We start from the raw sequence: 27,777 nt of genomic DNA, 5'->3' as shown, positions 1-27,777 counted from the left end.
GTAAGCCTTTCCTCCAACACATGAGCTCTCTCTCTCTCATTTCTCCCCTAAAGAAAGAAAATAAATTCTCTGCAGATGTCAAAACTGGAAATCAGAAAGAATGAGCAGGATTTCAAGTTTACAGACCGATTAATTTTTAGCTGATTGAAAGTACCGAAATGTTGTAAAATAAAATAACTTGAATTTTCATTGATTTAAATGATTTGGAGAAACAGTTCTGGTTCACTTAATTACAATTCCTGGCTTTTTGATTTTAATTACATTTTCTTTCATGTGACCCACTAAGAATTTCTGCATATTAGCTGAAGTTTAAGCAGTATTTTTAGTGTAAGGATCCCCTCCAATAAGAATTCTCCACCACTTCATGAACGTAATCTACATAATCAAGGAACCCATTAATTTATGGAGTTAATTTTAATTAACTTTGGACAGTGTGTAGTAAATAGCTAATGACTTTTCTCTTGAAAATGCATGAAGATTAATAACCAGCCTCATCTGGAACATTTGACACACTTTTTGTTTGCTTTCATTTAATCCCTGTTGTGACAAATCTCTTGGAGGTTACTGACTTGAACCGGCTCCCAACAGAGTGTGGTAAATGTTTGGCTGGCGCTGAATAGTGGTGTCGGATTGTGTTCGCAGGTGAACGATGTCAACATCGAAGGAATGAAGCACTCCGAAGTGGTGGCGTTCATCAAATCCAGCGGCACCGAGGCCCGACTGCTGGTGGTTGACGCGGAAACGGACGAGTATTTCAGGAAGATGGGCGTCACTCCCACCGAGAGCCATGTGAAAGGTACTGCGGCACACTGAACTTGCAAGCTGTAGCTCGATTTAACGAATTCAGCCAGAGCAGGGCACACGTTCATTAGACGTGCATTCACCAGTCTCAGTTCAACTCCAATACAGGTCTAAAGGATGCAGCAACACAGTAATACAGATGGAGTCCACTACTTCTTCGTTTTCTAATTGATGCTGTAAGTGTTGTTGGCAGACAAGTAAGGTGTCCTCCTCCATCTGGACCAGAATTTCCAGATAAATACCCTACTGTGGTGACTGTAGACACTGCTGTAAGAGGTGTTGTCTTCGGATGAGATGTTAACGTTCCCTGCCACTATTTGTAAGAGCAGAGATATAAACAGTCTATGCTCTTTCTAAATTTCACTGCCTACATGAATCTGGTTTCTCTAAAGCTCCCCCTCAATTCTATTGGTGAAGCAATTTCTCCCTTCTCCACCTAATCTGCTGTGCACTGAAGCTACTGGCACTTCAATGGTAGATGAAGTGTGACATCCTATATGTTATATATTATAATAATGCATTTAGTCAATGTGTTGCTTTGTTTTTACTGCCTTTTTTAAGAACCCAGTTCTTAAAGTTCTTAAATACATATGTTCTGTGTGAGATATAAATAGTACCCTTTCCTGTTATCATTTCCTTGTTAAGGGTTTCTCATTGTTCCTTTGTGGTTAACTTTAGTTGTGGGTAACCATAATCAATCCAAATCAGGGTTCCATAAATTGCAGGTATATACAGGACCTACAATCATTGGAAGGAATGACTCACATTTAGTGCAGATGATGGAATACTTTTTTGATGATGTGCTAATATAAATGAACAGATCTAAAAAGTCTTAGTCTCAAATAATTCTGTAAATGCTGTAAAATACTGTAACTATAAGATATATTGCATATTAGCAATAATATGCCAGTTTTTCTCTGTGTTTTTATTAGGCTTTGTGTCTCAGCCTATAACCAATGGATCCCCAAAGCCACAGGTTAGTGTCTTAATCATTACAGTGAGATAGGACTCACTTACTCACACACTACCATGGTCTCTGGAACATTTTTTAGCAATAACCATTCTAAGATTTGTCTTTTGTGCCAAGAAAGTAAAACCACTATTATGCTGTTCAACATGTTACAATTTCTGAAATGTGTTCCACATAACTGCATGCTGTGCTGAATAAATGAGTTTTATTTTTCTAAATTAGTGTTAAAACCTTGTCTGGTTCTGTTACAAACAGTGCTGAAATATTGAAAATGAACCTTTTTAGTGTAATATCTCATGTTACTTCTAGATATCTTTCATTCTTGGGGGAAAAAAGTGTGTTTTTTAACTAAACAAACTTACATGAGCAAAGAAAACAGAATGGCAATACTTTGGGACAAAGTGCTGCGGCTCCTGCTGTTCCTCTTCAGTCAGTTTTGCCACCCAAGTTGTCACTGATGCTGGATTTGCCTTGTTCTGAGCGGAGCATGTTAGCCGCAGAATCGGACTGTTTGTTCCAAACAGCCAGCTGCTTCGTTCTGTTTTGTGTTTATTTTGACAGGGGCTTTCCAAGAGCTTGCTATACAAAGCACAAGGCTTTTTAAAGTTAAATTGATTTTCCCTTTAATCCCGGTTTTGCAAAAATGTGAAATATTTCCACCATAAACAAGGACACCGAGCTTCCTGTTCCTCAGCATGAAAACACAAATTAAAGCAAAATGGAATTTTCATGCAGAGAGCTACATAAAGTTGGTTCTCATCAAGGTTCTTGTTTATTTTGGTGATACTTTTTTCTAAATCTGCATATGAAATGTCATCCAGATATTACAGTAATAGCAGTAAGTGTCTTTTATGTTTGCACGCAGAATATGTCATTCATATATGTTTTCGGTTAGATAAATGGAAGCTCAACTACAGACTCCTCCCAGTCAGAACTCCAGAGCCCCGACAGAACCACTGAGTTAAAGCAGGTGAGTTGACACCTCGTGCATTTTTTCTACAATTATGACCCACTGCTTCTTCTCCTTTAACAAGTCAGTGTTTCCTTTAACAGTCATTGGTAATACTCTAAAAATCCATGCCACTATACCTGGTTCATTCTTTTAAACATCTTGAGCCATTAAATAAGAAATTGCAGCAAGGAATTAATCTTATTCTTATTGTATTTAAAATGAAACTATAGTGTACCAGATACACAATTAACCGAGCACACTTGTCAGTATAAAGGAGCTTATTCTAGACCTGAAGCTCTTAACTACGCTTGAACACATTCAACAAGCTGTTCACTCCTGAGATCAGCCATTCTAAAAGCTCTAGTCAAACCATTTAAGATCTAAAATAATCTAAAATAAAACCTCTGTGGAAATAAATAAGCTATTCAAGTGAAGTACCATTTCTTGTACTCTTTCAGTTGTTTATTTTAGAAGGAGAGTGAATATTGCTTCATCATACTATACATTATACATATTACTTCACAGACACTCTGATTGATGGCTGTTTTAGAAACACAGAGTGACAAAAAGCAGGTGTTGGAGATCTATATGTTTGCACGTGTGAGCTCAGTCCGCAGTGCAGTGGAGTGGGAAATTCATTAGCACGAGGCGAACCACCCTAGGTATTTAAAGGTAAGGAGTTATTATCCTACATATCTGGCTTATAGTGTCCGTCAGCATACCTGGGTTCTGAGATTGTACAGTTGTTGTCAAACTCCAATCACCTCATGGAAATTGCCGTGCACAGGGACAGGTACAAATTTATCATTTTGGATCTGTTTTCTTGTTTGAAATGTAGTTCTATCTACAGTATGTCTATTAGATCAAAGCAGATAGAACAACATTTATTTTGCATGCAACTTTTCTGTGAAAGGCAGTGCGTTGAATCAGATCGGATCGACTGTGGGATGGAAGAGCTTAGTTGGCCGACAGGACAGGAAATGGCATGAGAGAACGGGAAGGAGCCCACTCAGTAGATCAGATCTGTGATCCCGAGTCGCTCTCACAGCTCTGTGCTGGTTCTTCTTTCTTGCAGGTAGAGGAGCAGGAAGAGGGGTACAAGGACCCGTTTGCAGAGAGTGGCCTCAGACTGAGCCCCACAGCAGCTGAAGCCAAAGAGAAGGCCCATGCCAAGCGGGCCAAGAAACGGGCTCCGCAGATGGACTGGAACAAGAAGCACGAAATTTTCAGCAACTTTTGAAAAGCACCCCTCGCCCGACGCTGCATTTCAAGAAGAGGGAGAGAGGAAAAACGTGACAGAAAAGCATGTAAAAAAAATGTTTACAGAGCCCGTGCAAGATGTTTATTTTTCCAAACTGCTGCAAGCAAAACCAGTCTCCTTGACAGAAAGTGTGACCAAATTTCCTCTCATGTGCATAGTGAGAAGAACAGATTTCTAGTTTAGGGAAATATATCTAGATTTGTTATTTTCTTTAATGGAATTATTTACAGGTTAGCTGATGTATATTGCATTTACTGTATACAGTTTTTTGTTTCATTTTTTTGAATTTGTCATGAAAAACATCTAGGACATTTTAATAGGCATGTCCTTCTCTTTAGATAATTCATAAATTGGTAAACGTCTGTACATTCTCTAGAACTTCATTTTCACTTTAATTCAACTCAACACATGTGCAGGTATTCATTTTTGTCAAGGCAGTAATTCCAAAGCTCTTTCTGGTACATTCTGCCACTGGGAAGGTAAAAAGAATTTAAAATAGTCAAATAAAGCACTACTGAGGATAAGGGATTGTGTCGAATTTAAATGTATCGAATTTCAGAGTTGTTCAACCACAGAAAGCCACGCATAGATAATCCGGTACACTGTGGTTTAGAAACACAGGAGTCTTCAAGGGTTCCATTGTGCTTGCCAGGGTAGATCTGAAGTTAGCGCCTTGGGATGTGTTGGTAATGGTGTTGATGGAGGTGACGTGGCTATCAGCCGAGGCACAGCTGTATGAATTTTAACAGGACTAAATAACCTTGGGTTGAAGAAATTAAGCAAGATGGCAGAAATAAAGGCCTTTGATTACCTTAGCACAAGCATACTTTGAAATTTTATCAGTATTCCACCAATCTATAGACATTTAAAAGGACTGAACAAGTAATTAAAATAAACAATGCAGAATATTCCCTTGATAGTTTACTTAAAAGGGCACATTCAAATGCTTTATTTGTGTTTCTTCCTGGAATATAAGGGCTTAGGGGCATCAGTAAGTAGGCAGCTGTGGCATCTATTCTAGCTTCATTCTGCCCCGCTTGGCTGAGATGAGCATGAATTACAGAGGAGTGAGTAGTTTTGGGAGAGGGCTGCACAGTCACATGGGTTTGCACTTGGGTCCTGGGTTCAATTGCAGACATTTTTACCAGGAGTTTCCATGTTGCTCCTGTACGCATGTGGGTTTTCTTTAAGGGCTCAGGTTGACTTTCAGTTTCCAAAGACACACTGGCTGGGTCAATTAGTGTCTCTACCAATTAATTGTCCCTGTGTGTTTCTGTGCGTGCCCCCTGCCTGCCTGCCACCATGAGACTTACAATTTGAGGGTAAGCAACTTTCCGATAATGCATGGGTGCACATCAATGCATGGTTGAGGAGAACTGAGTGAAAGAAGAGACTTAAAATGAGAACTTGTCTACCACTAGGAGACAATATTGTGTGATTTGCTTGAGCGATAAGCAGACACAGCTGTCGTTTTTTTGCGACCGAGGTGTTTTGGTTAGAATCGCAATGAACCAGAAGAACTGGAATCTACATTATGAGTGGGTTTAGTAGTTTGTTACAGTAAAGGTGAACCACTCTTATACAGTATTATTTTTGCATACTGTGGGTGCACTGTGAGCTCTGGAGTAGAGCACCCCCTGTGTGGAGTTTGCATCGTCTGGCTGGGTTTTCATGGGTTTTATCCAGATGCTCTGGCTACCTTCTACTTCCCGAAGGTCCGACTGCTTGATTGAATTGCCTGGCCCTGCTATGGACGAATGCAGGAGTAGTCATGCCTTGCACCTTAAGATTCAACAGTTCGCATTGTTCTGATGAAGGAGGAATTGTTGTGTAATGAAACCATTGACAACTCTACCAATGTGTTTGCTGGAAGGTAATTACAAGAGTTTCCTATTACGATGGATCTCGTACTGCAGAATGTGACTGTTGTAATAATAGCAGTCTCCAGGTCTCTCCAGAGTGCTGAAACCTAAAATGTGATTTGGGGCTGCTGGTGTAGCTCTTGTCTGTGCTCTTTGTGTTGGAAATGTGGAGACAAACCATCATCTAACCAAACACATTACACGAACGTATGTTATAAACAAGCATCAACGTGCATTTGAAGTGGATTTCTTTTGCAGAGAAAACTGGAGCTCAAAGCTGTCAAATAGCCTCCTCTTCTACGTGTAGAATCCCAGCTCTGAACTAGATTTGGAGCTACTTTTCAACATTTCTCTCGCTTATAATAAGATAAGGAATAGTTATATAATGGCGCCATAAAAGGTACAACCTTAAGAATCTTTGCCATTTTGAGTCCTAAGTTTATTTTAGGGTTTTTCCAGTTTCTCAATCACATTGTCAGTTTTAACAAAGGAAATCTCTGATGGCTTTAAGTCAAACTTACATCTGAGCCAATGCATCATGCTTGTTTGTACTGTAAGGTTTTAAAGGATTTGGGAAATACTTGCTTCCTTCTCATAGGCCTTTGAAAATAGGGGCTCAAAAGTAACACTTACAGTAGAAATTAATGTTGGAATGGAGACACTGCATTTTATGTGCCCATGACTGTATTTTAAAGAGCTGGTATCTACATAATTAGGGAAAAAATTAGGGAAAAAATCACTTTGTGTATTAAATGTATTTTTAAAATGCTTTTTTGTAACTGCAACTGGATATAGTATTAGAATTATCTTGTTCCATTTACATTTATGAAGGTGTTCTCTTTTTATCTGGCATAATTATGCTGATTTACTCTATTTCAGTTTCCAATATTTTACAATGTATCAGCAACATTAGGGAATACTCAGTGAGCTTTGATGTGTATTTTTATAAAGTAAGACACTATAGCCTGTCCAGGAATATTCATAGATCTTGTTTTATTAATGAGGTTTTCTCTCATTTTTTCAGGCTGTTGCTTTTGTTCAAAAACACGTAACACGTTGTTTCTAATACAATGCTGCAATCAACAGTCTATCACTTCAATTGTACTAGACAGAACAGCACTCAGTGAGGACTGAGTGTACTTTTAAAAAAAGTAAAAGGATTTTTTCAAACAAAAACTCTTCTTCAAAGCTGTTAATGTTGTTGAAAGACATTAGGTCTAAACTTTACTCTGACTGGCTAGATAGACCTACCACTGGAAAATAAGCAATAACTAGAGCAATTTATGCTACTTATTGCAGTCTTTCTTTCTTCTACACTGCAGAGATGAATTTTTCAATACGAGCATGAAATACAGTTTTCCTTTAGCCATTCTATACTAAGTGTTTCCGTACCCCTGTAACATCTTGTGTTGTCTAAGACTACCGATGCATTTCAAGTACAGGTATAATTAATGGTGTCTGATTTCTACATTGTTAACAATAAACTTATTACAAAACAAGGAATCTTCACACGGTGTCCGAGCAGATTTATTCTCGTTCAACGTCGTAACGTAATTTTAACCAAAAAACAAATGCTGCACCAGACATGTCTTGACTGTCTCCTGTATAAGAGAGCAGGTCAATTTGCTTCATTCGGGATTCAGAAGTTTTAACTTGAGCAGACAAAATGAGTTATGCCGAACGTGGATTGTATCCGCAGCTGTTACAGTGTTGCCCTGTTTGTGATTATATGGATATTGCATATAAAATATAAGTTATGACATGGTATTCCTTTTGGTAAATGCCTATTTTTCTTCTCAGGTAAAATTAGATCCTTAAAATCTTATTTGCCAAAATGTATTTAATGCTTCTGAAGTGGACTGGTGTCCCATCCAGTTAGTATCTCACCCTGAGCCAGTCCTTCCTAGGTTAGGCTCTGGGGCCACTGTGACTCTGAATTGGAAAGGTGGTTATTGAAAGTGAAGTTCTGTGTATTTAAGGCTCCTATCAACTTCATACATCTGTGTAACTGACCCCTGACAGTAAGTGCTCCACACCTGGCGTGATATTATCCCACAGGACCTTGATGTACTGTAGCTGCCTCTGTCACCCGGTTGTGCTCATGGATGAAGCCCAGGGCATGCATCACCTCATGGCTGATGATGTTTTTCTGCATGCAGCCAGTCCTGGACAGTGAGATGTCCTGTTGCCCTCAACCATGGCCAAAGAAAGACCAGCAGCTTCAAGACCAAGAACACAAACCAGGTAGCAATAAGTACTGTGCAACAAGAAATGAATAAGCAAGCCCTGCTATCATCTGGTGCAAGGGTAGACACTCAAAGAAGTTCCATTCATCCCTAACATCCCTTAAAATAAAGGCCAGGCTGACTTGGATTACTTTCAGGAGAGAGACTGAGACATGGGGAAGTTACAGGAGTTGTTACAGGTGTTTCTCTTGCAAGAGAAACAGTGCAATTTTTCTTTGGCACTGCTGAGGACTCTAGTGAAGACTTTCACGTTAAGATCTACAGAAACTAGTACCACTGAAGTGTGCTCAACAGCACTGAAAGACTGTGAAGGGGGCAGTTTGCTTGCTGTGGAGTGGTGATAGAACTTGCGTTTCCTGCTAGAAATTGTGCCTCATCTCTCAAGGCTGTCTCCCACTCTAAACTGGCTGAGCGGTTCGACTTTTCAAACGTGTGAACATCACTGCAAGACATTGGAGGCAGATTTCAAGAGCCTCAGGCCCTCAGTGTGATTCTGCCAATAGACAGTTTCCTTAAACCAACAGGCGAGAGATTAAAGTAATATTTCAGAGGTCGTGCGTCTTTCGAACAATGTCTAGCGTGGCAGCGAAGTGTCGGTGCTCATAACCAAATTACGCCAGCTTATCCGGTTTGTGTCTGTGGATTTAAATACACTGAAGGTAGGAGGAGTGGCAGAGCAGTCTGAAGTTGCCCCCCTCCCATAAACGGCTCAAACGATGAAACACATCGCATTCGCTGAAAGTAGCTTTTGTGCTGCTTTCGTTTCCGAGATATACAGTAACGCCTTATTTCTATGGGGTCGTGACGTCGCACTGCCCACCTGCAACGTCGCAGGAGAACCAAATCGCTCTGATTCGTTTGAGCCGGTTTGTGCTGTTAAAAATTGCTTTCCAGCCGCTTTCGTTCCTTCTTTTTCGGGCAATAATGCGACTCTCTACAGCGACATTGACCGCTAGTATCCCCGTGAGAAAACTGAAGCACACTATTGCTGCTGCAAGGATAAGTATATCTGCAATTTTGTTTCTCTGTTTCCAGGGGGCGGCGGTTTTTTTTAATACCAGTATTTCAGTATTTTCTGTGCGTTTGTGTGAACAGGAAAATTAAGTTTGTCTCCAATCCCATACCTTAATCACAAGAGTTGTGGGTTTAGCCTTAGAAAAGGAACATTAGCGAACAGTTGCATGTTCTTAAAAAAGGCTTTAACGAGCACATCTTAATGCTTCGTACTGTAGCTGTGTCAATATTTTTTCAATCTTAAGGATTAGTTTCTCATTGTGATACGAATCAATGGAAGTTTGAAGATGCGATCCTTCTTTAGAGCAACATATTTAAAAATACTAGAATTAGCAACTTCTAGTAGTACAAGACCATTGTTGAATTATATATTTTACTCAAGCAAATTCGGAAACATTAAAAAGAACCAGGATTTGTTTTTTAAGGGGCACTATGTACAGTAAAGTTGTCCTAGGTACAGCAGTTCATAACACAACTGCAAAGCAACATTGGAAACTTTTGCTGTCTCACGACTGTAGACCTCAGAAATATGTGAAAACAGTTTTATTTTCACAAAAATTATTGAACATATATTTAAGTTTTTTTAAAAAAAACGTGGTTATCCATGTCCTTTTTATTGTGTTGGTGGAGTAACCTTACTGGAACTTTAATTGAACATTTACAATGTTGTTTTCAATTCAATTCAAAATACTTTATTCATCCCCAGGGATTCAGATCATCAACAGTAAAAAGTTAGAAATTGGCCAAACTTGCGCCAGAAACACCGTTTCTGAATTCCTGTTTTTTTTTAAACTTTGGACAAGCAGTACGATTTATGCTGTTAGTTTTTGATAGCCTCGCATGTGATTCCTGCACATGTGATTCCTATACTGTACATCACATATTGAAAGTGGTTCCCCAACACTTTTCACTGTATAACGAATAATGCATACAGCGTATAACACTATATAGAATTTTAATGACTTTTTAAATTAATCAAAATTCATTTGCATCTTCCACTAGTTTGCCAGCCGACTGCTATTCGGAGACAACATTTTTACCACCTGCACTCTTTGCATTTGACTACGTTTTGACTATAATAACTGTCATGTCTCATAGCATATTAAATAATAGCATTTCTAATGTAATAAGGAGCGATGTGATGCTCCACTGATGCAAAACGTGTAATTACATCCTCATCACTATTCTGTTTTCTGTGCACAGACCATCTTACGTTCTATTTAAATGCATTGATTTTGATATGCACAGTTTTAATCTGAAGGATTAAACTTCTGTGTGTGAACCTTGTCACCCGAATGACCACTATCATTCGAAAACTAAGAGATGTACATGGCCGGTATTCTGCATGGCCGGCCTGGTGGCTCCGCGGGCTGAACCATCGGGCACTTCTAAAGTTCAGAGAGCAGATCGACTCCCGGAGAGTCCTGTGAGTTGAAGTCGAGCCCCGAGCCTCCCCGGCAGTCTGAGACCTAAGCCCCGTGAAAAAACTCGGTGAAGCTCTCATGCTGTTGGGGTGAGTTTGTCGAAGTGGCTGTTCTCTACCACGCCGGCCGTTTTGGGGGGGCTCCATTTTCGGGGCCTTCCAAAACAGGGAAAATGGGGGGTTTAAGTCCTTTATAAATGCATAGATCGGAATTCAATTCGAAAAAGCAGCCCCTTATACCACTGAGACACCTGCAGGGCAGGTGTGGCACTGGCAGTGAAAGAGAGGTGCAGTCCTAACTAGGAGCGACAGGGGTCTCTCTCCAGCACATTTCTCTTGATTCGACCAGCTGGCCGCAAGCTAAACGAGTCGGGCGAACAGTTTTGTAGGAGAATGTCACTGAATTAGGTTCTCTGAAAATCCTCAGCCGTTATATACTTTATGTATGATTTGGTGAGTTCAAGTTTCTATTTATCTTCAGTAGCGTGAGTGTTGAGCCCTTGTAACCGAGCGCACAGCTGTCATTCATGAGCCGAGCCCGCCCCCAGAGTGACCTTCCTCAGCGGACACGCCCCGTCCACCTGTTCCACAGGTGCGCCCGGCAAGATGGCAGCGGGGAGAGTTTCTGCGGCGTGAGGTGCGTTTGCGTTTTATTTCTAATTTTCTTATTTTAAATACAAAAACTAAGATTTCACTTTGAGGACAGTTAGACATAAATGTATTGTTATTGCAACTTTTTAAATTGCGTTTGTTTCTTTTTAATTTGTGTTTAAGGACGCCGAAAAGAGTCTCCTGCTCGTTTGAGCGTGCTCTCGAAGTTTTAAAAGTTTGCATTCAGCGTTCTTGTACTACCTTTCATGTAAGTATATATATTTTAAAATATGGTATATCTAGCTCTTCTTTTAACGAAAAACCCTGTAATTTATCGTCAAACATGTGCTGTATAAAGTAAGTAGCTGTGTAATCTCTACTTTTCGGATTCGGGCTATAATAACGCTTACCGCTCAGAAATAATAAAATGTTGTAAAGATGAAATTGACTAATTCGTACGTTTTTCTTTATTTCTCCAGGTAGCAAAAGGATTTCAAGAACGTAACTCCACTTATGAAAGTGTTTTTTCCAAGGTAAGTTCTGTTCCTACCTTCCGCTAACACTATTTGTGTAACTCGATAAAACAACACGTATTTCCCAGCATTTTAACAAAAGAAGTTTTATACCAACTTTTTTTCGTTTCATTGTGCTTTTGCGGAGTAAACTCTAAGGCGCTGGTTCTTTTTTATGATACTTTTATTCATTTATTGAATTCATTGTGTAAAGATGGATAATACCAACACATTTTAGCGATGGTTTTTAAAGCAGAGTTTATTCATATATTATACACGCTGTGTTACCTGGTCTTGTATTTACAAGTAGCATCGAATTTCAATGTGGCTGAACGTATTTTCTAAGTAACGAAAAAGTAGGACTGAGATGTATTGGTGATTTCAATTTGTGTGTTTTTAAATATCTTTATTCCCGTATTTTATTTAAACAGTTAATAGTCTTCAGAACGTCAAGTGAATCGATTATGCAAGTCCGATATCCTGTTAACTTGATCTTTTTTCTTTTGCCTTCAGTTCTGCGGCTCCTGGTTCTCTGCTCTCCGACGATCTCCTTTCCAGCAACTCGACGAGCGTTGGCAGGTTCTTCTCGACAATGTGTGCTTTTCCTTGAATTGTATTTTGATATCTGTGGCTTGATCTGTAGTGTGCCCTTTGTATACCGATTTATGTTATTGTTAACCTGCATGTTTCCTGTTGACTGATGTTATTGTATGTGCTGCGGCTCCTGATTCTCTGCGCTCCGACGATCTCCAGCATTTTATTCTCGACAATGTGTGCTTTTTGTTACATTTGATTTTTGATACCAGTTGCTTGATCTGTAATGTCCCGATTCAGTGCTGTATTTTATTCTTGACCTGCATGTTTTCTGTTGACTGCTGCTATTGTATGTGCTGTGAATTCTGCAATAAAAACTCTCATTTCATTGTCTGCATTGTCCTGTATTTTCGAAGGTGTGAAGTGTTGTCTTGCAGCGTGCGCCACGCACCGCAAGGCGACACCCCATCGCACTGACCTGGAAAAGTGCGAGGACGCCCGCCTTTTTAGATAGTCTGGGGGGGAATAGGGTCCCTAGGAGGGAGCGTGGGTCTAGCCCTGGGGGGAGGAGAAGGGAGGATAGCTCTAGCCAAGCCCCCTCACTCCCAGCAGGCTGGAGATGGCCTCGGCCCGAGAGAGAGGAGGCACCCAGGGCGGACTCAGCCCATCAGTCACAGCTTGCAACTGACAGCTTTCTAAGTCCACACCCCAGGAGACCTGCCTCGCTGCAGGGACCAAAGCCACCACCAACCTGCCATCCTCTCCTGCCGGGAGCGAGTGGGCCTGGCTAGAGCTGCGGTCAATCAGCCAGCCCCCGCCTACCCCTCTCCAATGAGGGGGGGTGGGCGAGGCTCGGCTTGATTGCTACCAGACCCCGAGAGAAACCTCAGATACTAAGTTTTTTGGCGGGAAAATCTGGACACGCTTAAAAAGGGGGTAGCCTTTGACCTTTTCAAGTCAAAAAGCGATAGGGGGTCCCCTTGCGGCCACAAACTGTAAGCAAAATCTCTCCGCCAAAAAACTCACCAACACCGGGGTTTTTCAGGGCCAAGGGGGTACAGAACTCTGCACAAAAAATCAAAGAACAAAATCAAGGTTCAATCAACAATTTATTGAGCGAAAATGGCATACAAAACAAAGCATTACAAGACGTCGGATGCACAGGCTTCAAAGTGAAAATGAACATGCATTTCAATTACAAAGTGTCAAAGCACGGCTACATTAACGCTAACTTCTGTTACAAGTCAACAGAGTAAGAAACATTTGCATGCAACTACAAGGAAAAATACAGAAACACACAGCACGTTACTGTTTCTCCGATTTATCGGTCGAGGCAGCGACCGGAATGAAGACTGGAACTTCGTTGCATTTCCTGCAATAAAACAAAAATCAGTATTAACTTTCGGTTACAAACAATCTCGAAATGATCCCAGCTAGTTAGACCGAGCTTCTGTATTGAACGGACACATTCAGAAGATTTACAAGAATAAAGCGCCTAGTCTGGTGTAACTGAAAATGCTCCTGTTCGAAGAGGGTATTGAAGCAGTTACATTTCAAGTGTGAATACCCAAAGCACAATACAGCTACGGGGTGTCGATTGCAGACACATTCTTTTTATGCTTTCCGTTTGGATAAGCATTTTTTTTTCTGAAACAATTTAGTTAACACAAACTATTCATCCATATCGTTATAGGCTCCGTCGTTTTAATTGTTGTGATGCAATTCGAAAGCCTATATTCTATTAGACGCATAAAAAACGAAATTTATCATTTAGTTTAGCAGAAAACGGTTTCTATAAAAAGCAGGCCTACAAAGTTGTCGGGTCAAAACCATTTCTGCCCGAGAGAAATCAAGTATCTCCTAGTTTGAGTCTTTTTTAGACAAGGTGCATCACATTTCCAACAACAATTCTCTGCAGATACTTCAAAATGATAGGTGTAAACGAATAAAAAGGTTTATACTTACATCGCTAATTCCAGTAGCTGAGCCAAGCATGTCCTGCCCGCAGACACCAAACTGAAAACACAAGAACACAAGTATTTAGACGATTATTTAAAGATAATTGAAACCAAGGTTTCTGAGTAGCAAACGGCGTTTTCACCATGGCAGATGGCCAAAATATATTTTAATGAGATACTTGTATAGAAATGAAAAAAATGTACTGCGAATCATGTCCTTCCCGAAGACACTAAACTGAAAACACCAAAAAGTCGAATTTACAATTTAAAGCCCATTAAAAAGTTAGTTGCAAGCGACATATTTATCACGAATATAAGAGCAAACTCTGAAAAATAACGAAAATCTTTACAAAGCTACTTTTCAAAGTACTTTCCAAACGTTGGTTTGGATGAATGCACACGCTAAATTTTGTGAACAAAGGCGCATTAAAAATGCTATTTAGCTCCCAAAGAAATGCGTGTTTTAAACTTTTCTCATGTAAGGTATAGACTACATAATTACATGAGTTAAATTTGATCTACATTCAAACTAAGGAAAAATTAAAAATAACCATAAAAGACGCGGAACAAACGCACTCAGCTCCGCTCTCTCCAGCAGAACCTGGCGCACAGGTGCGCGGGGCGTGGCCTGCGAGAGATGTCATTCGAGTGGGCGTGGCCACAGTCTGACGTTGCAGGCAGCTTTTTTCTTGGATCCACGTGAAAACTTATTAAAGATATCGACCTTGTTTACAGAAGCCCCCATGAGTTACAAGTTTCAATATCCTTTTTCCCATGGCCATCTGAGTAAATCACAGTTAGTGCATTAAATCCCTATTAGTGTTTGAGAGCCACAGGAATGTGAATGAAAGGATTTAGAAACACGCAGGCGAGCTGTGGGGTCTTGGACACTCACTGTGCTATAACCTGATCTAAACTCTGCACCAAGATGTCAGATTTTACATGTGTAAACATTTATCATGCACTCAATTTACCACCTTTCTACTTCTTATTAGTCATGCAGCTGATGTGTCCATGTAATAAGTTACAAGAACATGAGAAAGTTCAAATAAGAGGACAGTATTTGATCCATGTAGCCCTTTTGGTTACTGATATCAGTTTGATTATATAACCTCATGGAGCCGTTGCTCGAAAGTAAAGAACTGTTGGTTTCAACAAAATGTCTGGATCGCCTGTGCCATTCTCCCACAACTCTTTGTGTAAATAACGTATAAATACACTTCCCCATGACATCCTTTCACATTTCACTTGGTTCATGTCAAAGTAGTCCACGTTGTATGACTGCAACTCAAATTTATTTTAAATGGTTACCTGCAGCAACTACTTCACTCATTAGCATCAAACTAGAGCACTGTACTGAAGTATATGTTATATTCAAATAAACTCAAATTTCTCAGCCACAGTGCAACCCCAATTCTAAACTTTAGACCATTCCCTAAGCATTATATATGGATAAAAGATTATACCGCAACCTCAGAGACCAGGAGGAGCTGGAGACGACGGCTTCACTCGTTAAACCGGACAGACCCACCACTGCTTTTGAAGAGTCGGAGCCTACCTGGCAGGAGATGAACCATTTCCTAAAATGCTCTTGAGCAGGATCAGCACCAGAGCCAAATGCTGTCCAGTAGAAGTCTCCCAAGTTCAGCGAGAGGCTCAGGCGCAGACTCTGGGAGCTGGTGAAAGCAGCAGGGAGGTAGAACTCAGTCAAGGAAAGCTGGATGATTGCAAAGAGGTGTGTGAGGCCATGGGGGTAGTGGCTGCCACTATGGACAACTCAGGCTCAGAGTCTACTCTGTCGCTGATGCCTCTCTCCTCTCTGATCTCCTCTGAGATCAAGCCCTAGGCCCCTCACAATGCTGACTTCTTCACTCGTGGTGTCCTGAGCTCAATGAGCTTCACCACCAGCTTTCACCCTCTGGCTAGTCCTTTTCAGGGAGAAGCAGTGGAACGCCTTTGACTCGATCAATCCAGTTTGACCAGAGCTGCTCTATCGCCTTCTTTGCCTTACTGGAAGGCCGACTTGGCTTCCTCCAGCCACTGACATCATCTCCTGACACCTCCGGGCCGGGTCTCACACAAACCAGAGTCTCCAGAGTCTCACTCTCACACTCAGACTCAGCTCACTCATTACACCCAGTCTCCAGCTCCTCACTGTCGGGCTGAGACTTGACACACTCATGTTAGAACCACACAACCTCTCAGTGCCTCACTGTCGTGTCCTACAGTAGGCTCTGCACAGACAGCTGACAGCACACCATTCCTGCGCCCAGTCACCAATGCTAACTACCTCCACCCTCAGTGGAGCTTATCTTTCTCTACTCGACGATTTCCGAAACAGATTGAGGTATGGTGAAATGTTTAGGAACTAATAACGTTCAAGGAAAATTGATTAAAGCAACGTCATAGTGTCCCTAGAAGGCTTCTATAGGCACCTTGCATTTTGGCTCAAGCCCAGGTGGTGGTGTTTCTCTGAGCCAAGATGGCTTCTGAGCAGGCAGGGATCTGGAAGCAGGTGTGCATTATCGAGCTGGACACAACTGGCCATTCCACATGAGGATTTTAGGGCTTTTGGGATAGGTTCCCATGGAATTAGCCCAGCCCCTGTAATTAATGAAGGGGGTTATAAAAGTGAAGTTTGGGAGGAAAGCATTTATATTGTGCTTTGAATTGGAGAGGATCATTAGAATTATTCAGTGTGAGTTTTGCCAATGTTCCTGTGGCTCTGGGATACTCAGATATGTTTGGTGAGAGGAGCAAGATGTCAGTGGTTTGGAAAATTCAACCAGATCTTTTTCTGATGCCAGTTGCCCCTCTGTGGGACTTGTCAAGCTGAGCTGTGGCTTGGAAATGCAGTAAGTGATGCTGTCATGTGGGAGTACCACATGTGCTGGGATTTTGTGTAAAAGAAGTGTGTGTGCCAGCTCATGGATAAGCTATGCTGATGCTGTGGAGTAAATTGGCATTGCAGAACTACATTCAGCAGCACTGACCAGGAGCTGTTCAGGGTGTTCCATGCAAAAACAAGCTGAGTTTTTCCACATTGGTGTTTCTGTTTTTTCTAGACTTGCTCTAGATGAGGGTTAGCTAGCTGCACTGCCTCTGGAGGCAGTAGGTCCTTCAGCACAGGACTGACCCTCTGCACAATTGAGTCTTCATGGGTTCGTACAGTACCTTGCATTGATCCATCCTGTAGGTCCTTTTGTGCTAAAGGCTGCTTCCTCACAGCAGTATCTCCACTGGACTGATGGAAACCATCCTTCAACGATGGTAATGATCTGGGTGAGGTTGAGCATGCTCGCCATGCTTGGGAGTCCATTGTGTGACAGGCCTGGGTATGAGTGTCCAGTGTGTGGTGTCAGGATGTGGTCATGTAATCTTTCCTTTTTTAAGAGGTGCAGGAGAGGTGTGCTCTTGGTATTTTATTTTTTTTCCCACTTCTGAAAAGAGCCCTGTTGATCACATGGGAAGAATGGAGAGGTGTGCTGGGAAGCCTTTTTCTTCTGCCCTGGGAATAACAGAGACTGGCAACTGAAGCTCTTGAACAGGAAGGGGAGATCTTCAGCACTGCATCTGTGATGTGGAACCAAGATCTGTGGTTTGTATGGGGCTCCTCTGACCTTATGTCATGTCCTTGAGCCTGCTCTTGTCACATCTATGTCATGTCTGTACAATAAAGCCAAGGTGTCAGTGGAAGTCTCCTGTACAGCCATTAACTTTGAACTCTGTCCTCCGTACTGGTGCCAATGGTTAGTCCCCGATGCTTTATTGAAACTGAAGATCAATACATTCAGGGGTAGCTTTCATTGGACTACAATGCAAAGTGGAGGGAAATTGCTGTATCTTCTCATGTACTGTTCAGTTTTAAGAGATGAATGGCACCTTGCACTAACCAAGGAGCTTCAGTTGTCACACCTGTAAAGCAAGTCTCTGCCTTTTTTATCTGTGCAACTGCAGAAGAAGGCATCTATAGACCTCATCCTGAAACACCAATTGAAGTGGTCTTACAGGTCCTCCACTATTTACCCAAGAGCACTCGGGAGAGAGTGCAGTAAAGTAAATTGATCACTCAATGACAAGAGCTCCTTTAAGGGTTCTCAATTTGTTGTGACTCCTTCAGAATTTTACGTCACCTGGAGGGTTGGTCCAAGTCCTTAACTGACCTTTTACTAGGCAAGTATGGAACCTGCAGAGCTCAGCCTCCCACAAAATGGGGTTGAGACAGTCTCTGCTTAATCTAGAGCATATTGGGTTTTGTTACTACAGTGCAGTGAGAGAACATCTTTTGTTGATTTATTTAATATGGGTACAGGGCACAGTTACCATTCTACCTCAGTTATTTTGTATAGCTACTTTGGCATTGTGGAGGGGACGTGGGGGCAGGCATATAATTACTTGGTTATTTTACTGGGGAGCTGCTTCTATTGCAAGCAGTATTATTGGTCAATAAGGGGAGGCATCTATTCAATTCCTGTTGGCCAGACGTGGGGAGCTGAGAAGCCAATCAGATCGTTTTCTAGATGACGATCTTCAATCTCTCCTCTCAGGATATGTTTGAAGTTCTTAAAAGTACAGAACTGGTAGGATTACAGGAAGACACAATTGTATAGATTAAATAGAAGGGAATTTTCTATCCTCTGAATCATATTTACATCTTCATTCAAACACAAGACGCAAAATGAAGAAAACTCTGACTTCCTGATACAGGGGAGTATCAGGCAAAATGCCAAGTTTGCACCATGAGTGTGTGAGACGAGAGATGAAAGAATTTAGGAATCCCTATATCTGTGACAGTGCTGACTTTCTGATGAGAGAAAAAGAAACACGTTAGTGTTCACTTGCTAATGAAAGGACTCTCTCCAGTTTTAATTGGAGTATTTCAGGCCTGAAGGCTTCTTCTGGGAAGGAGAGATCCTGCACTCTGAGCTCGTTGGAGGACACAGCTGCCACAATGCAGGTAGGAGTATCTCTGCTCTGCCGGCACACAGCCTGTGTTTTACAGTTCAGGCTCTTTTGCACAAAGCACCTGTCAAATGTAAAGCGCTTTGTAAAATACCATCTCTTCCCTTGTGTATTCTTGTATCTGTCATAATCACGTGTGCACCTGTCCTTCTCCAGCAGTGTCTGGACATGAACTGGATTCTCCTGCTTCACTGGAAGAATGTGTGAATGTTCTTGAAAAATGTTTATTCATGGAAGATAAACTTTTGATGTTCGTTATCACATCACTATGTTTTGAACTATGAATTTCTGTTTGTATAACTTTTGTGATGCCACCACGGGCACTGCACTGAATGGGAGGTAATTTAAGAAGATTTCACTCAGACTTTTGATCTCATTAAGATGGCGGAACTGAAGTACATAAAACAGAGGAGAACTCGTACCCACAGGCCACATAAATCAAACCCAGAGATGACAGAGAGTAGAAACTGAAGCCAAGCTGCACACAAACTACAGCTGACTGGATATGGTGAGTACATGATTTCCCATTTGGAAAAGGACATAGGGAACGTGTTGGAAGACAACAGGAAAACAAAGACTTTGTATTAAATAAACCATAGCAAAACAAAGAAAGGGCAGGGGAAGAAGAGAGAAAAAGAAAAAGGTAAAGAAATAATCAAGACCAGATAGTATAAGATAAAAGAAGTAAAAAACAGACAGATCTACAATCCTTTAACTCACCAGATCTGGAACTCCTGTCTGTTTCTTTATGACCTCGCTACCTGCCATGGGAGTTTGGGCAGGCGTTTGCAACTCCTCTGTAGATTTCTCCTGATGCCGATTATAAAACTGCCTCAGAAATTAATTTAGGGAGATTTCAATGGCTGTTTGCTTAAGTCAGTTCTCCCTAATGATCATCAGTATGTAAAAGGCTACACAAGAGGTTCTAGAACGTTAGATCCCTGTTATGGTAACATTAAGAATGCCTGTAAAGTTCATATCGAACCACCAACATCTGATCTAATCCAAAAAGAAAGAGCAGGAATTCAAAGCTGTGATAGATTGAGAGGGGGAAAGTGATTCAGAGGAAGATATAGGAAGAATTGAAACAGGCTAAAAGAGATGACAAGTCCAAGGTGGAGAAACTAATGAATAGAAATAATGTACAGGAGGCGTGGTGTAGGATCTTAACCATGATTGGCCAGGTGCCCCTCAGTAATGTGTGCTTGCTTCAGCACACCCCCCCCGGGAAATGAACTGAGAACCAGGAGAACCTACTACTGTAACATCTAAACAAGTGGAGTGCGTGTTTTTTGTGTTTTAAGGACTCAAAAATGAACGTGCCTGGAAAATCTGGAAGGCAATACTTTGCAGAAATGAACAAGTCATGAAGAGCTTAGTCCTGTACTTTCTAAATTATTCCAAAAGTCACTGGAGGGATATACAGTTCTGAGTTTGTGGAAGACATCTGCATAACTATATCTTAAACATCTATAACCTGTTAAGTTCAAATATTTCTGTCCAGTTACATTGTACATTACAGTTACATTACAGTTTATTGGCTATAGGTTTATGAGCTCTTGATGTGCAAGACAAATTCTCTTAGAGGCAATAAAGGTTAATTCATTCAGTGAAGTCATAATAGTCTTTAGAAGGGACTGAAAGAGGATGAGAAAAAAGGGAAAGTTAAAATGGGCTTAACAAGCACACAGTTACTTTTTGCATTCAAGGAGGGAGGTTTATTTTGTACGGGTAAGAAGACATAATTGGATCAATTTTTGAGGGAGAACATGGAAAGATTTATTTTTTACTTTGAGAAGAAATGTAGTTTTTCATATGGGTACATTATTTGTTCTCCAGGGTGTTTTGGAGACAAGTTGCTCTGTGTTTGTTTTATTTTATCAGGGTAGACCTGTGTTTTTAACTGTTATTTGCCTAAGGTGTGTTCTGGTCTGGTTCTGATCGACCCGACAGATGACTGAAACCCCCACGGCATCACACTGTCATTTAGTTTACATGGAATATTTCCTACCTAAGAGCAACGTGTTTCAATCTGAAGTCTAGCTTTTCGATTTTGAATAGAAAGCCTGACATGACTTTCACTTTCTTATTTTCTCAGCAACAGTCTGGCCTCCCAGAGTCTCCTGTTGAATTCGCTCTCTGCCTGTTCTCACTCCTCCAGCTGGTCTGTGGAGAGTGAGCAGCTGCGACAGGTCACCCCTGAGGCTGGAGGAAGGGCTCTCCTGTGGGTGAAGTGTCCTGTTCTCCTGTGGGGTGAACAGTACTTCATCAGCACAGCTGATCTTAAGGTCTTCTGTAACTGAAGGGATTGATTTGTGTTTATTTTATTTTAGCGACTTCCTAAGATTTCAGGAAAAGGTGTGTTTTGTTGTTCACATGTTTTTAAACAGTGTACAAGTAGGTGGCACTCTTCCCTGTGGCCCATAATTTCCATACCAAAGCTCCAGTATATATTAGTGCCCTGGGGTACTGTAAAACTAGCTTGGGGAAGGCCAGTAACTATCTGAGTAACACAAAGGGGTGTTGGGCAGGTTAACCTTTACTTGTGTGAAACTGACTGATTTTTAGGCTCATAATGATTTTCCATATCAATTATATATACACCAAACAGACATGAAATGGTTACATACTGTAGCAGTTTGGTTCTACAGTAAGTAGTCTTGTTTCATAGTGAAATCTGTTTTCATATTTGTTGAGGGAAGAATGATTATATCTTCAGTGATTTCTGATTGTATTTCTCAACTCTCAACAGTGCTGATGATCACAGGCCTTTCCCCTGAGTCCTTGAGCTGGGGGGATCACGAGGACACCTGGACACTCAACACAGTCTGCAGCCTCACCTGCATGAGAGGTCATTCTGAACAGCAAGCTCTTACATCATTAAGAGGGAGTTATGATGCAGGGTTTTGTCATTCAGGGGTTTAAAAGATATCACATTCCTAATTATATTAAGAAATGTTGATATGAAAACAAAATAATAGAGTGATCATTTTATCACTTGATACACATTTTCTGTTTTCAGTAAATAGCTCTGCACTTTGAGTAACAAATGTTGAATCTCTTCATTTCTCTTGTTTTTCAAGGAATCAGTTGATAGTTTCGTGTTTTGTGAAAAAAAGGAAATGTAAACTAACTTTGTAAGCACACAAAGAATGGATTACCTTATGAAATGTCTTTTTCTGAGTAAACTTCCAGTTCCTTTCATTATGTCTATGCTGTGGGGACTAAACAGATCTCTCAGCAACCTGGATAGACATTAAGATTGATTTACATTTGATATGTTTTTGTCCAAAAGTAGTAAACTGTAAATATGTTGAAGAGCTGTCAAAACAGATTCTGTTTCCTGCAGATTAAAAGTTAATTCCTCAAATGTTCAAAGTGTTTATTTTCTCTGTCACTGACTGCTAGCTACATATTTGAAGAGTTTGAGTGTTTCTTCCTTTAAATATGTGTATCTTAATCTTTTGTTCTTTAGTCTGTCCTCAAAATGCCTCCATAAATATGTAATGGTGTGTTATAGCACCAGACAGGTGTTAATTAACTATAATGCTCTTTCAGAGGGCAGGGCTGCTCTGCTCATTCAGGACTGTGATTGTTTTCCTGATCATGTGCTCAGCCCCAGGAAAGCACATTAAACCTCTCTGATGGGTTGACATTCTCTTTCAATTCTTGCCAATTACATGAAATGTCTACACAAAACCCATTGTAAAAAACATGGGATTCTCTCAAGTCTTCCATTTCTCAGGAGTCAAGCTGCAAGCAGGACTAGACTGAGCTGAACCTGCCAGGACTAGAGCTGCTCTTCCAGATCCTTATTAGTGCTGGACCCAGTCTGGACAAGAGCAATAGTCATTTAGAGGGGGCTGTGATATTAAGAAAGTGCAAGAACTATTTTAGCAATAGGAGGTGTCCTATCACCCAGTTGCTTGTGCACATTCAAGCAACAGCTGGAGTTGTACAACAACTGCTATGAAGCACCCTAAATTCATGACTAACAGGCACCCCGAGCAGCCTGCCCGGGCAAAGGAAACGCATGTAAGCTCGTTAAACAAACGGGAGAATAATACCCTGTTAAAATGCTCTCTGCCTACATAAAAAGTGACCCCACCAAGATACCCAAACAATTTGGTTTAAGAAACAATCCAAGGACACCAGTTTATTGCAAAAATTGAACAAAAAGAAACCGTACAGTCGTAACCCGGGCGGCTGTTATCCAGACGCTCCGCCGGTCCGCAGGCTGGAGCCCCGGGAGAGGAAACGCTCCAGTCAGGACAGCCGGCCGGAGAGACGGTGGGCACCTGGGACCGTGAGGCGAGTCCGGCTACTCGAACAGTTGAGAAAAAGCGTTTTTAATACATGTAGTCGCAAGTTCTGCCTCTCGCCTTAACCTACACAATTAACAGCACATTTGGAAAGCAAAAATAAGGTATATTCGCAGGGAGGTGTTCAACGGAGCGAAACCGTGTTTTACCCGTACTGACCATTTCCCTGTGGTATTTCCCCCACCCTCAGATTAAGTGAGCGCAGCTGTGGGCTTCTTCACTATCTACTGCGTTGCCATACTGAGAAAAGTCAGTTAGTATCTAGGATTTGTCCGACTACAAACACAAAGCTCTTTCTTTAAACCCGAAAGCAAGAGGCTCTCCAAGCAGAGTGCAGACCGGTTGGATTCTCACCTTCGAACTGACCGCTCATCTGTCCAGTTTCACGCCACACGGGAGCTCTGCGTTTCGGCGTCCAGGCTGTTGTAGAGGACAGGAAGGCCGGGGAGCTGGAGAGGAGGAACTAGGGAATAAGACACCTACTGAAACACCACTAACAGACCTGAGCAAGCATTAAAGATACAGGTAGCCATTTTAAATAGTAGCAACAACGATCCGTTCCATTTCGCCTGTTAAAAGATAAGAACGTTACTGGTTTAGTTTGAGTTCAACGTCTCTTTGAAAGCCAGCAAACCTTTTTTAAAAATGCAGTTACTTATCGCCTTCTTAATTATTTTGAAGCTCTGATGCCTTTTCTTGTTTCATTTTGAACTTTTCCCATCTAAAAAGGAAGAAAACTTGTTAAACATTCTGCTACCCAAATAAAGCGATCGGTGCAAAGCCGGTATTTAAGGACAAAGACGCAATACTGCTGCCAGAACAATTTTTAAGGGAGACTAATTGAAGGCGGATAAAGATTAATCACACCTGGCTCTGGACTGTTAATTAATTAGATATGTGTAAAACATGGACTGGATCCTGGAGTTGACATGGATCCCTCAGTCTTTCCGACACAAGTAACTGGAGTCAATCCCATTCCATACTTTTAACTACACCGCTGATGAAATAACCTTATTAAAACTTTAATTGAGGATTTAGGATTTGTTTGCAGTTTAATTCAAAATACAATATTCATCCCCATCTAACATCAATAGTAAAAGGTTAGAAGGTAGCTACACCCTTACACGAGAAACAGTTTCAGAATTCCCGTCTTTTAGCTTTGGGTCAAGCAGTAAGAATTATACTGTTAGTGTTTGACAGTCAGTCTCACCTGTGATTACTCTACTGTGATTACTGTAGTGTACGTCACTCACTGACCGTGGTTCCCTTTTAACTGTAGAACCTGTGTATACAGTGTATAATACGGTATAGATTTTTAATGCCTTTTTAAAGTAATCAAAATGAATTTGCGTCTCTTAGAGATTACACTTATGAGTTAATACAAATCTCCTTAACACCTGTCGCACTCTGCTTCCACTAGTTTATTGTCAGTTGTCGGATATTCCTAAACAACACTTTCATTACCTGCACTGTGCACTTGACTACCATAACTTTCACGTATTATAGTACATGAAATAATAGCGTCTCTCATAGTAATAATAAGAAGCGATGTGATGCCCCATTGATTGCAAAACTAACTTTTACATCCTTGTCACTGTTTTGTTTTCAATGAATACACCAGTTCACTTTCTAGTTACATGCATGGCTTTTTATTTTCAAATCTTTAATCTTTAAAGTTCTATGTGGAACCTTGTCAAACGCCCATGGAAATATACATATACTATGTCGAGACACCTACTGTTCTTAAGGAACTAAAGGGATATTCTGCCCGGACACCAGCTGGAGTACAAAACATGTAAACCAATTTAATCGTCCATGTAGTTTTTTTAAAGTTGTCTTTAGAATCATTAAAGACATTTTGTTTAAAAAATAAATTAATGCTTGATGAGAGATAAGACTGGGGAACCGCCTCATCTCGGAACTATGACTTGATTTTAGTCTGAATAAGAGATGTACATGGCCGGTTTTCTGCATGGCCGGCCTGGTGGCTCCGCGGGCTGAACCATCGGACACTTCTAAAGTTCAGAGAGCAGATCGACTCCCGGAGAGTCGTGTGAGTTAAAGTCGAGCCCCGAGCCTCCCCGTCAGTCTGAGACCTAATTCCCGGTCAGAGACCTAATCCCCGGGTGAAGCTCTCATGCTGTCGGGGTGAGTTTGTCGGAGTGGCTGTTCTCTACCACGCCGGCCGTTTTGGGGGGCTCCATTTCCGGGGCCTTCCAAAACAGGGAAAATGGGGGGTTTAAGTCCTTTATAAATGCATAGATCGGAATTCAATTCGAAAAAGCAGCCCCTTATACCACTGAGACACCTGCAGGGCAGGTGTGGCACTGGCAGTGAAAGAGAGGTGCAGTCCTAACTAGGAGCGACAGGGGTCTCTCTCCAGCACATTTCTCTTGATTCGACCAGCTGGCCGCAAGCTAAACGAGTCGGGCGAACAGTTTTGTAGGAGAATGTCACTGTGTTAGGTTCTATGAAAATTCTTAGCCGTTATATACTTTATGTGTGATTTGGTGAGTTCAGGTTTCTATTTATCTTCAGTACCGTGAGTGTTGAGCCCTTGTAACCGAGCGCACAGCTGTCATTCAGGAGCCGAGCCCGCCCCCAGAGTGTCCTTCCTCAGCGGACACGCCCCGTCCATCTGTTCCACAGGTGCGCCCGGCAAGATGGCGGCGGGGTGAGTTTCTGCGGCGTGAGGTCCGTTTGCGTTTAATGTCGCATTTTCTTATTTTAAATACAAAAACTCAAATTTCACTTTGTGGAAGGCTTGATAAAATGTATTGCCCTTGCATCATTTGTTAATTGCATTTGTTTTTGTTTAATTTGTGTTTTAGGACGCCGAAATGAGTGTTCTGTCCATTTGAGCGTGCTCTCGAAGTTTTAAAAGTCTGCATTCAGCGTTCTTATACTACCTTTCATGTAAGTATGTTTTGTAAGACAATGTGTGTTTCTTTTAACGAAAAAGGGGTTTTATTTAATCTTCAAACATTTGCTTTCTAAAGTCAGCAGCTGTGAAATCTCCGCTTGTCGGATTCGGGCTATAATAACGCTTTCCACTCCGAAATGATAAAATATTGTAAAGGTTTAATTTACTAATTCGTTTGTTTTTTATATCTCCAGGTGACAAAATATATCAGAAACGTGGCTTCAGTTATGAAAAAGTGTTTTTTCCAAGGTAAGTTCTATTCCTGGTTTGCACTCTACTATTTAAATAGTATATGAAAGACAATGCGCATTTCCAACATTTTAACCTCAGAACGGGTTTATACTAACTATAGAACTTATTTTTGTTTTGTTGTGTTTTTGTTGAATAGAAAAAGAAACGCTAAGGCACTGGTTCTTTTTTATGATACTTTTATTCATTTATTGAATTCACTGGGTAAAGATGGATAATGCCGACACATTTTATCGATGGTTTTCAAAGCAGAGTTTATTTGAATATTATACACGCTGTGTTACCTGGTCTTGTATTGACAAGTAGCATCGAATTTCAATGTGGCTGAACGTATTTTCTAAGTAACGAAAACGTAGGACTGAGATGTATTGGTGATTTCAATTTGTTCAATTTGTATTTTTATATATCTTTATTCGCGCATTTTATTTAAACAGTTAATAGACTTCAGAACGTCAAGTAAATCGATTCTGCAAGTCCGATATCCCGTTAACTTGATCCTTTTTCTTTTGCCTTCAGTTCTGCGGCTCCTGGTTCTCTGCGCTCCGGCGATCTCCTTTCCAGCTCCACTCCAGCAACTCGACGAGCGTTGGCCAAGTTCTTCTCAACAATGTGTGCTTTTTGTTACATTTGATTTTTGTTACCAGTGGCTTGATCTGTAATGTCCCGATTCAGTGCTGTATTTTATTCTTGACCTGCATGTTTTCTGTTGACTGCTGCTGTTGTATGTGCTTTGAATTCTGCAATAAAAACTCTCGTTTCATTGTCTGCATTGTCCTGTATTTTCGAAGGTGTGAAGTGTTGTCTTGCAGCGTGCGCCACGCACCGCAAGGCGACACCCCATCGCACTGACCTGGAAAAGTGCGAGGACGCCCGCCTTTTTAGATAGTCTGGGGGGGAATAGGGTCCCTAGGAGGGAGCGTGGGTCTAGCCCTGGGGGGAGGAGAAGGGAGGATAGCTCTAGCCAAGCCCCCTCACTCCCAGCAGGAGGGGAAGGCAGGCTGGAGATGGCCTCGGCCCGAGAGAGAGGAGGCACCCAGGGCGGACTCAGCCTATCAGTCACAGCTTGGAACTGACAGCTTTCTAAGTCCACACCCCAGGAGACCTGCCTCCCTGCAGGGACCAAAGCCACCACCAACCTGCCATCCTCTCCTGCCGGGAGCGAGTGGGCCTGGCTAGAGCTGCGGTCAATCAGCCAGC

At 41.4% G+C, this 27,777-nt stretch overlaps 1 protein-coding gene and 4 long non-coding RNA genes across 6 annotated transcripts in view; 3 read left to right on the top strand and 2 right to left on the bottom strand.

Moving 5' to 3' along the window:
- Nucleotides 1–7,355, top strand: part of nherf2 (NHERF family PDZ scaffold protein 2) — a 69,395-nt gene extending 62,040 nt beyond the window's left edge. The window contains exons 4-7 of the mRNA XM_088613126.1: nucleotides 643–796; nucleotides 1,734–1,777; nucleotides 2,667–2,741; nucleotides 3,799–7,355. Of these exons, the coding sequence (XP_088469252.1) occupies nucleotides 643–796; nucleotides 1,734–1,777; nucleotides 2,667–2,741; nucleotides 3,799–3,963 (438 nt within the window). The 3' untranslated portion in view covers nucleotides 3,964–7,355. The remainder of the gene's footprint in view (nucleotides 1–642; nucleotides 797–1,733; nucleotides 1,778–2,666; nucleotides 2,742–3,798) is intronic.
- A 5,901-nt stretch (nucleotides 7,356–13,256) lies between these two features.
- LOC148645275 (uncharacterized) lies at nucleotides 13,257–15,195 on the bottom strand. The gene is made up of 2 exons (XR_015928491.1): nucleotides 14,132–15,195; nucleotides 13,257–13,538 (listed from the first exon to the last, which is right to left on the bottom strand). It is a non-coding gene; the product is annotated as an uncharacterized LOC148645275 (long non-coding RNA).
- Nucleotides 15,196–19,488: 4,293 nt separating this feature from the next.
- LOC148645274 (uncharacterized) lies at nucleotides 19,489–22,187 on the top strand. The gene is made up of 3 exons (XR_015928423.1): nucleotides 19,489–19,594; nucleotides 21,185–21,339; nucleotides 21,839–22,187. It is a non-coding gene; the product is annotated as an uncharacterized LOC148645274 (long non-coding RNA).
- A 1,023-nt stretch (nucleotides 22,188–23,210) lies between these two features.
- LOC148645273 (uncharacterized) lies at nucleotides 23,211–24,267 on the bottom strand. Of its 2 annotated transcripts, none has more exons than XR_015928549.1 (3): nucleotides 24,043–24,267; nucleotides 23,763–23,871; nucleotides 23,211–23,407 (listed from the first exon to the last, which is right to left on the bottom strand). It is a non-coding gene; the product is annotated as an uncharacterized LOC148645273 (long non-coding RNA). The 2 variants fall into 2 exon arrangements; XR_015928550.1 differs by having other exon boundaries at nucleotides 23,763–23,857.
- Nucleotides 23,801–27,345, top strand: LOC148645272 (uncharacterized). Its single transcript, XR_015928548.1, has 5 exons — nucleotides 23,801–23,933; nucleotides 25,947–26,102; nucleotides 26,240–26,324; nucleotides 26,526–26,580; nucleotides 27,097–27,345. It is a non-coding gene; the product is annotated as an uncharacterized LOC148645272 (long non-coding RNA).
- The last annotated feature ends 432 nt before the right edge of the window (nucleotides 27,346–27,777 follow it).

Source organism: Lepisosteus platostomus, chromosome 19 (assembly GCF_059453375.1).
Source record: "Lepisosteus platostomus isolate fLepPlt1 chromosome 19, fLepPlt1.hap1, whole genome shotgun sequence".
NCBI lineage: Eukaryota > Metazoa > Chordata > Actinopteri > Semionotiformes > Lepisosteidae > Lepisosteus > Lepisosteus platostomus.
The sequence above is the reverse complement of the archived record's forward strand: the minus strand, read 5'-3'. Positions and strand labels throughout refer to the sequence as shown.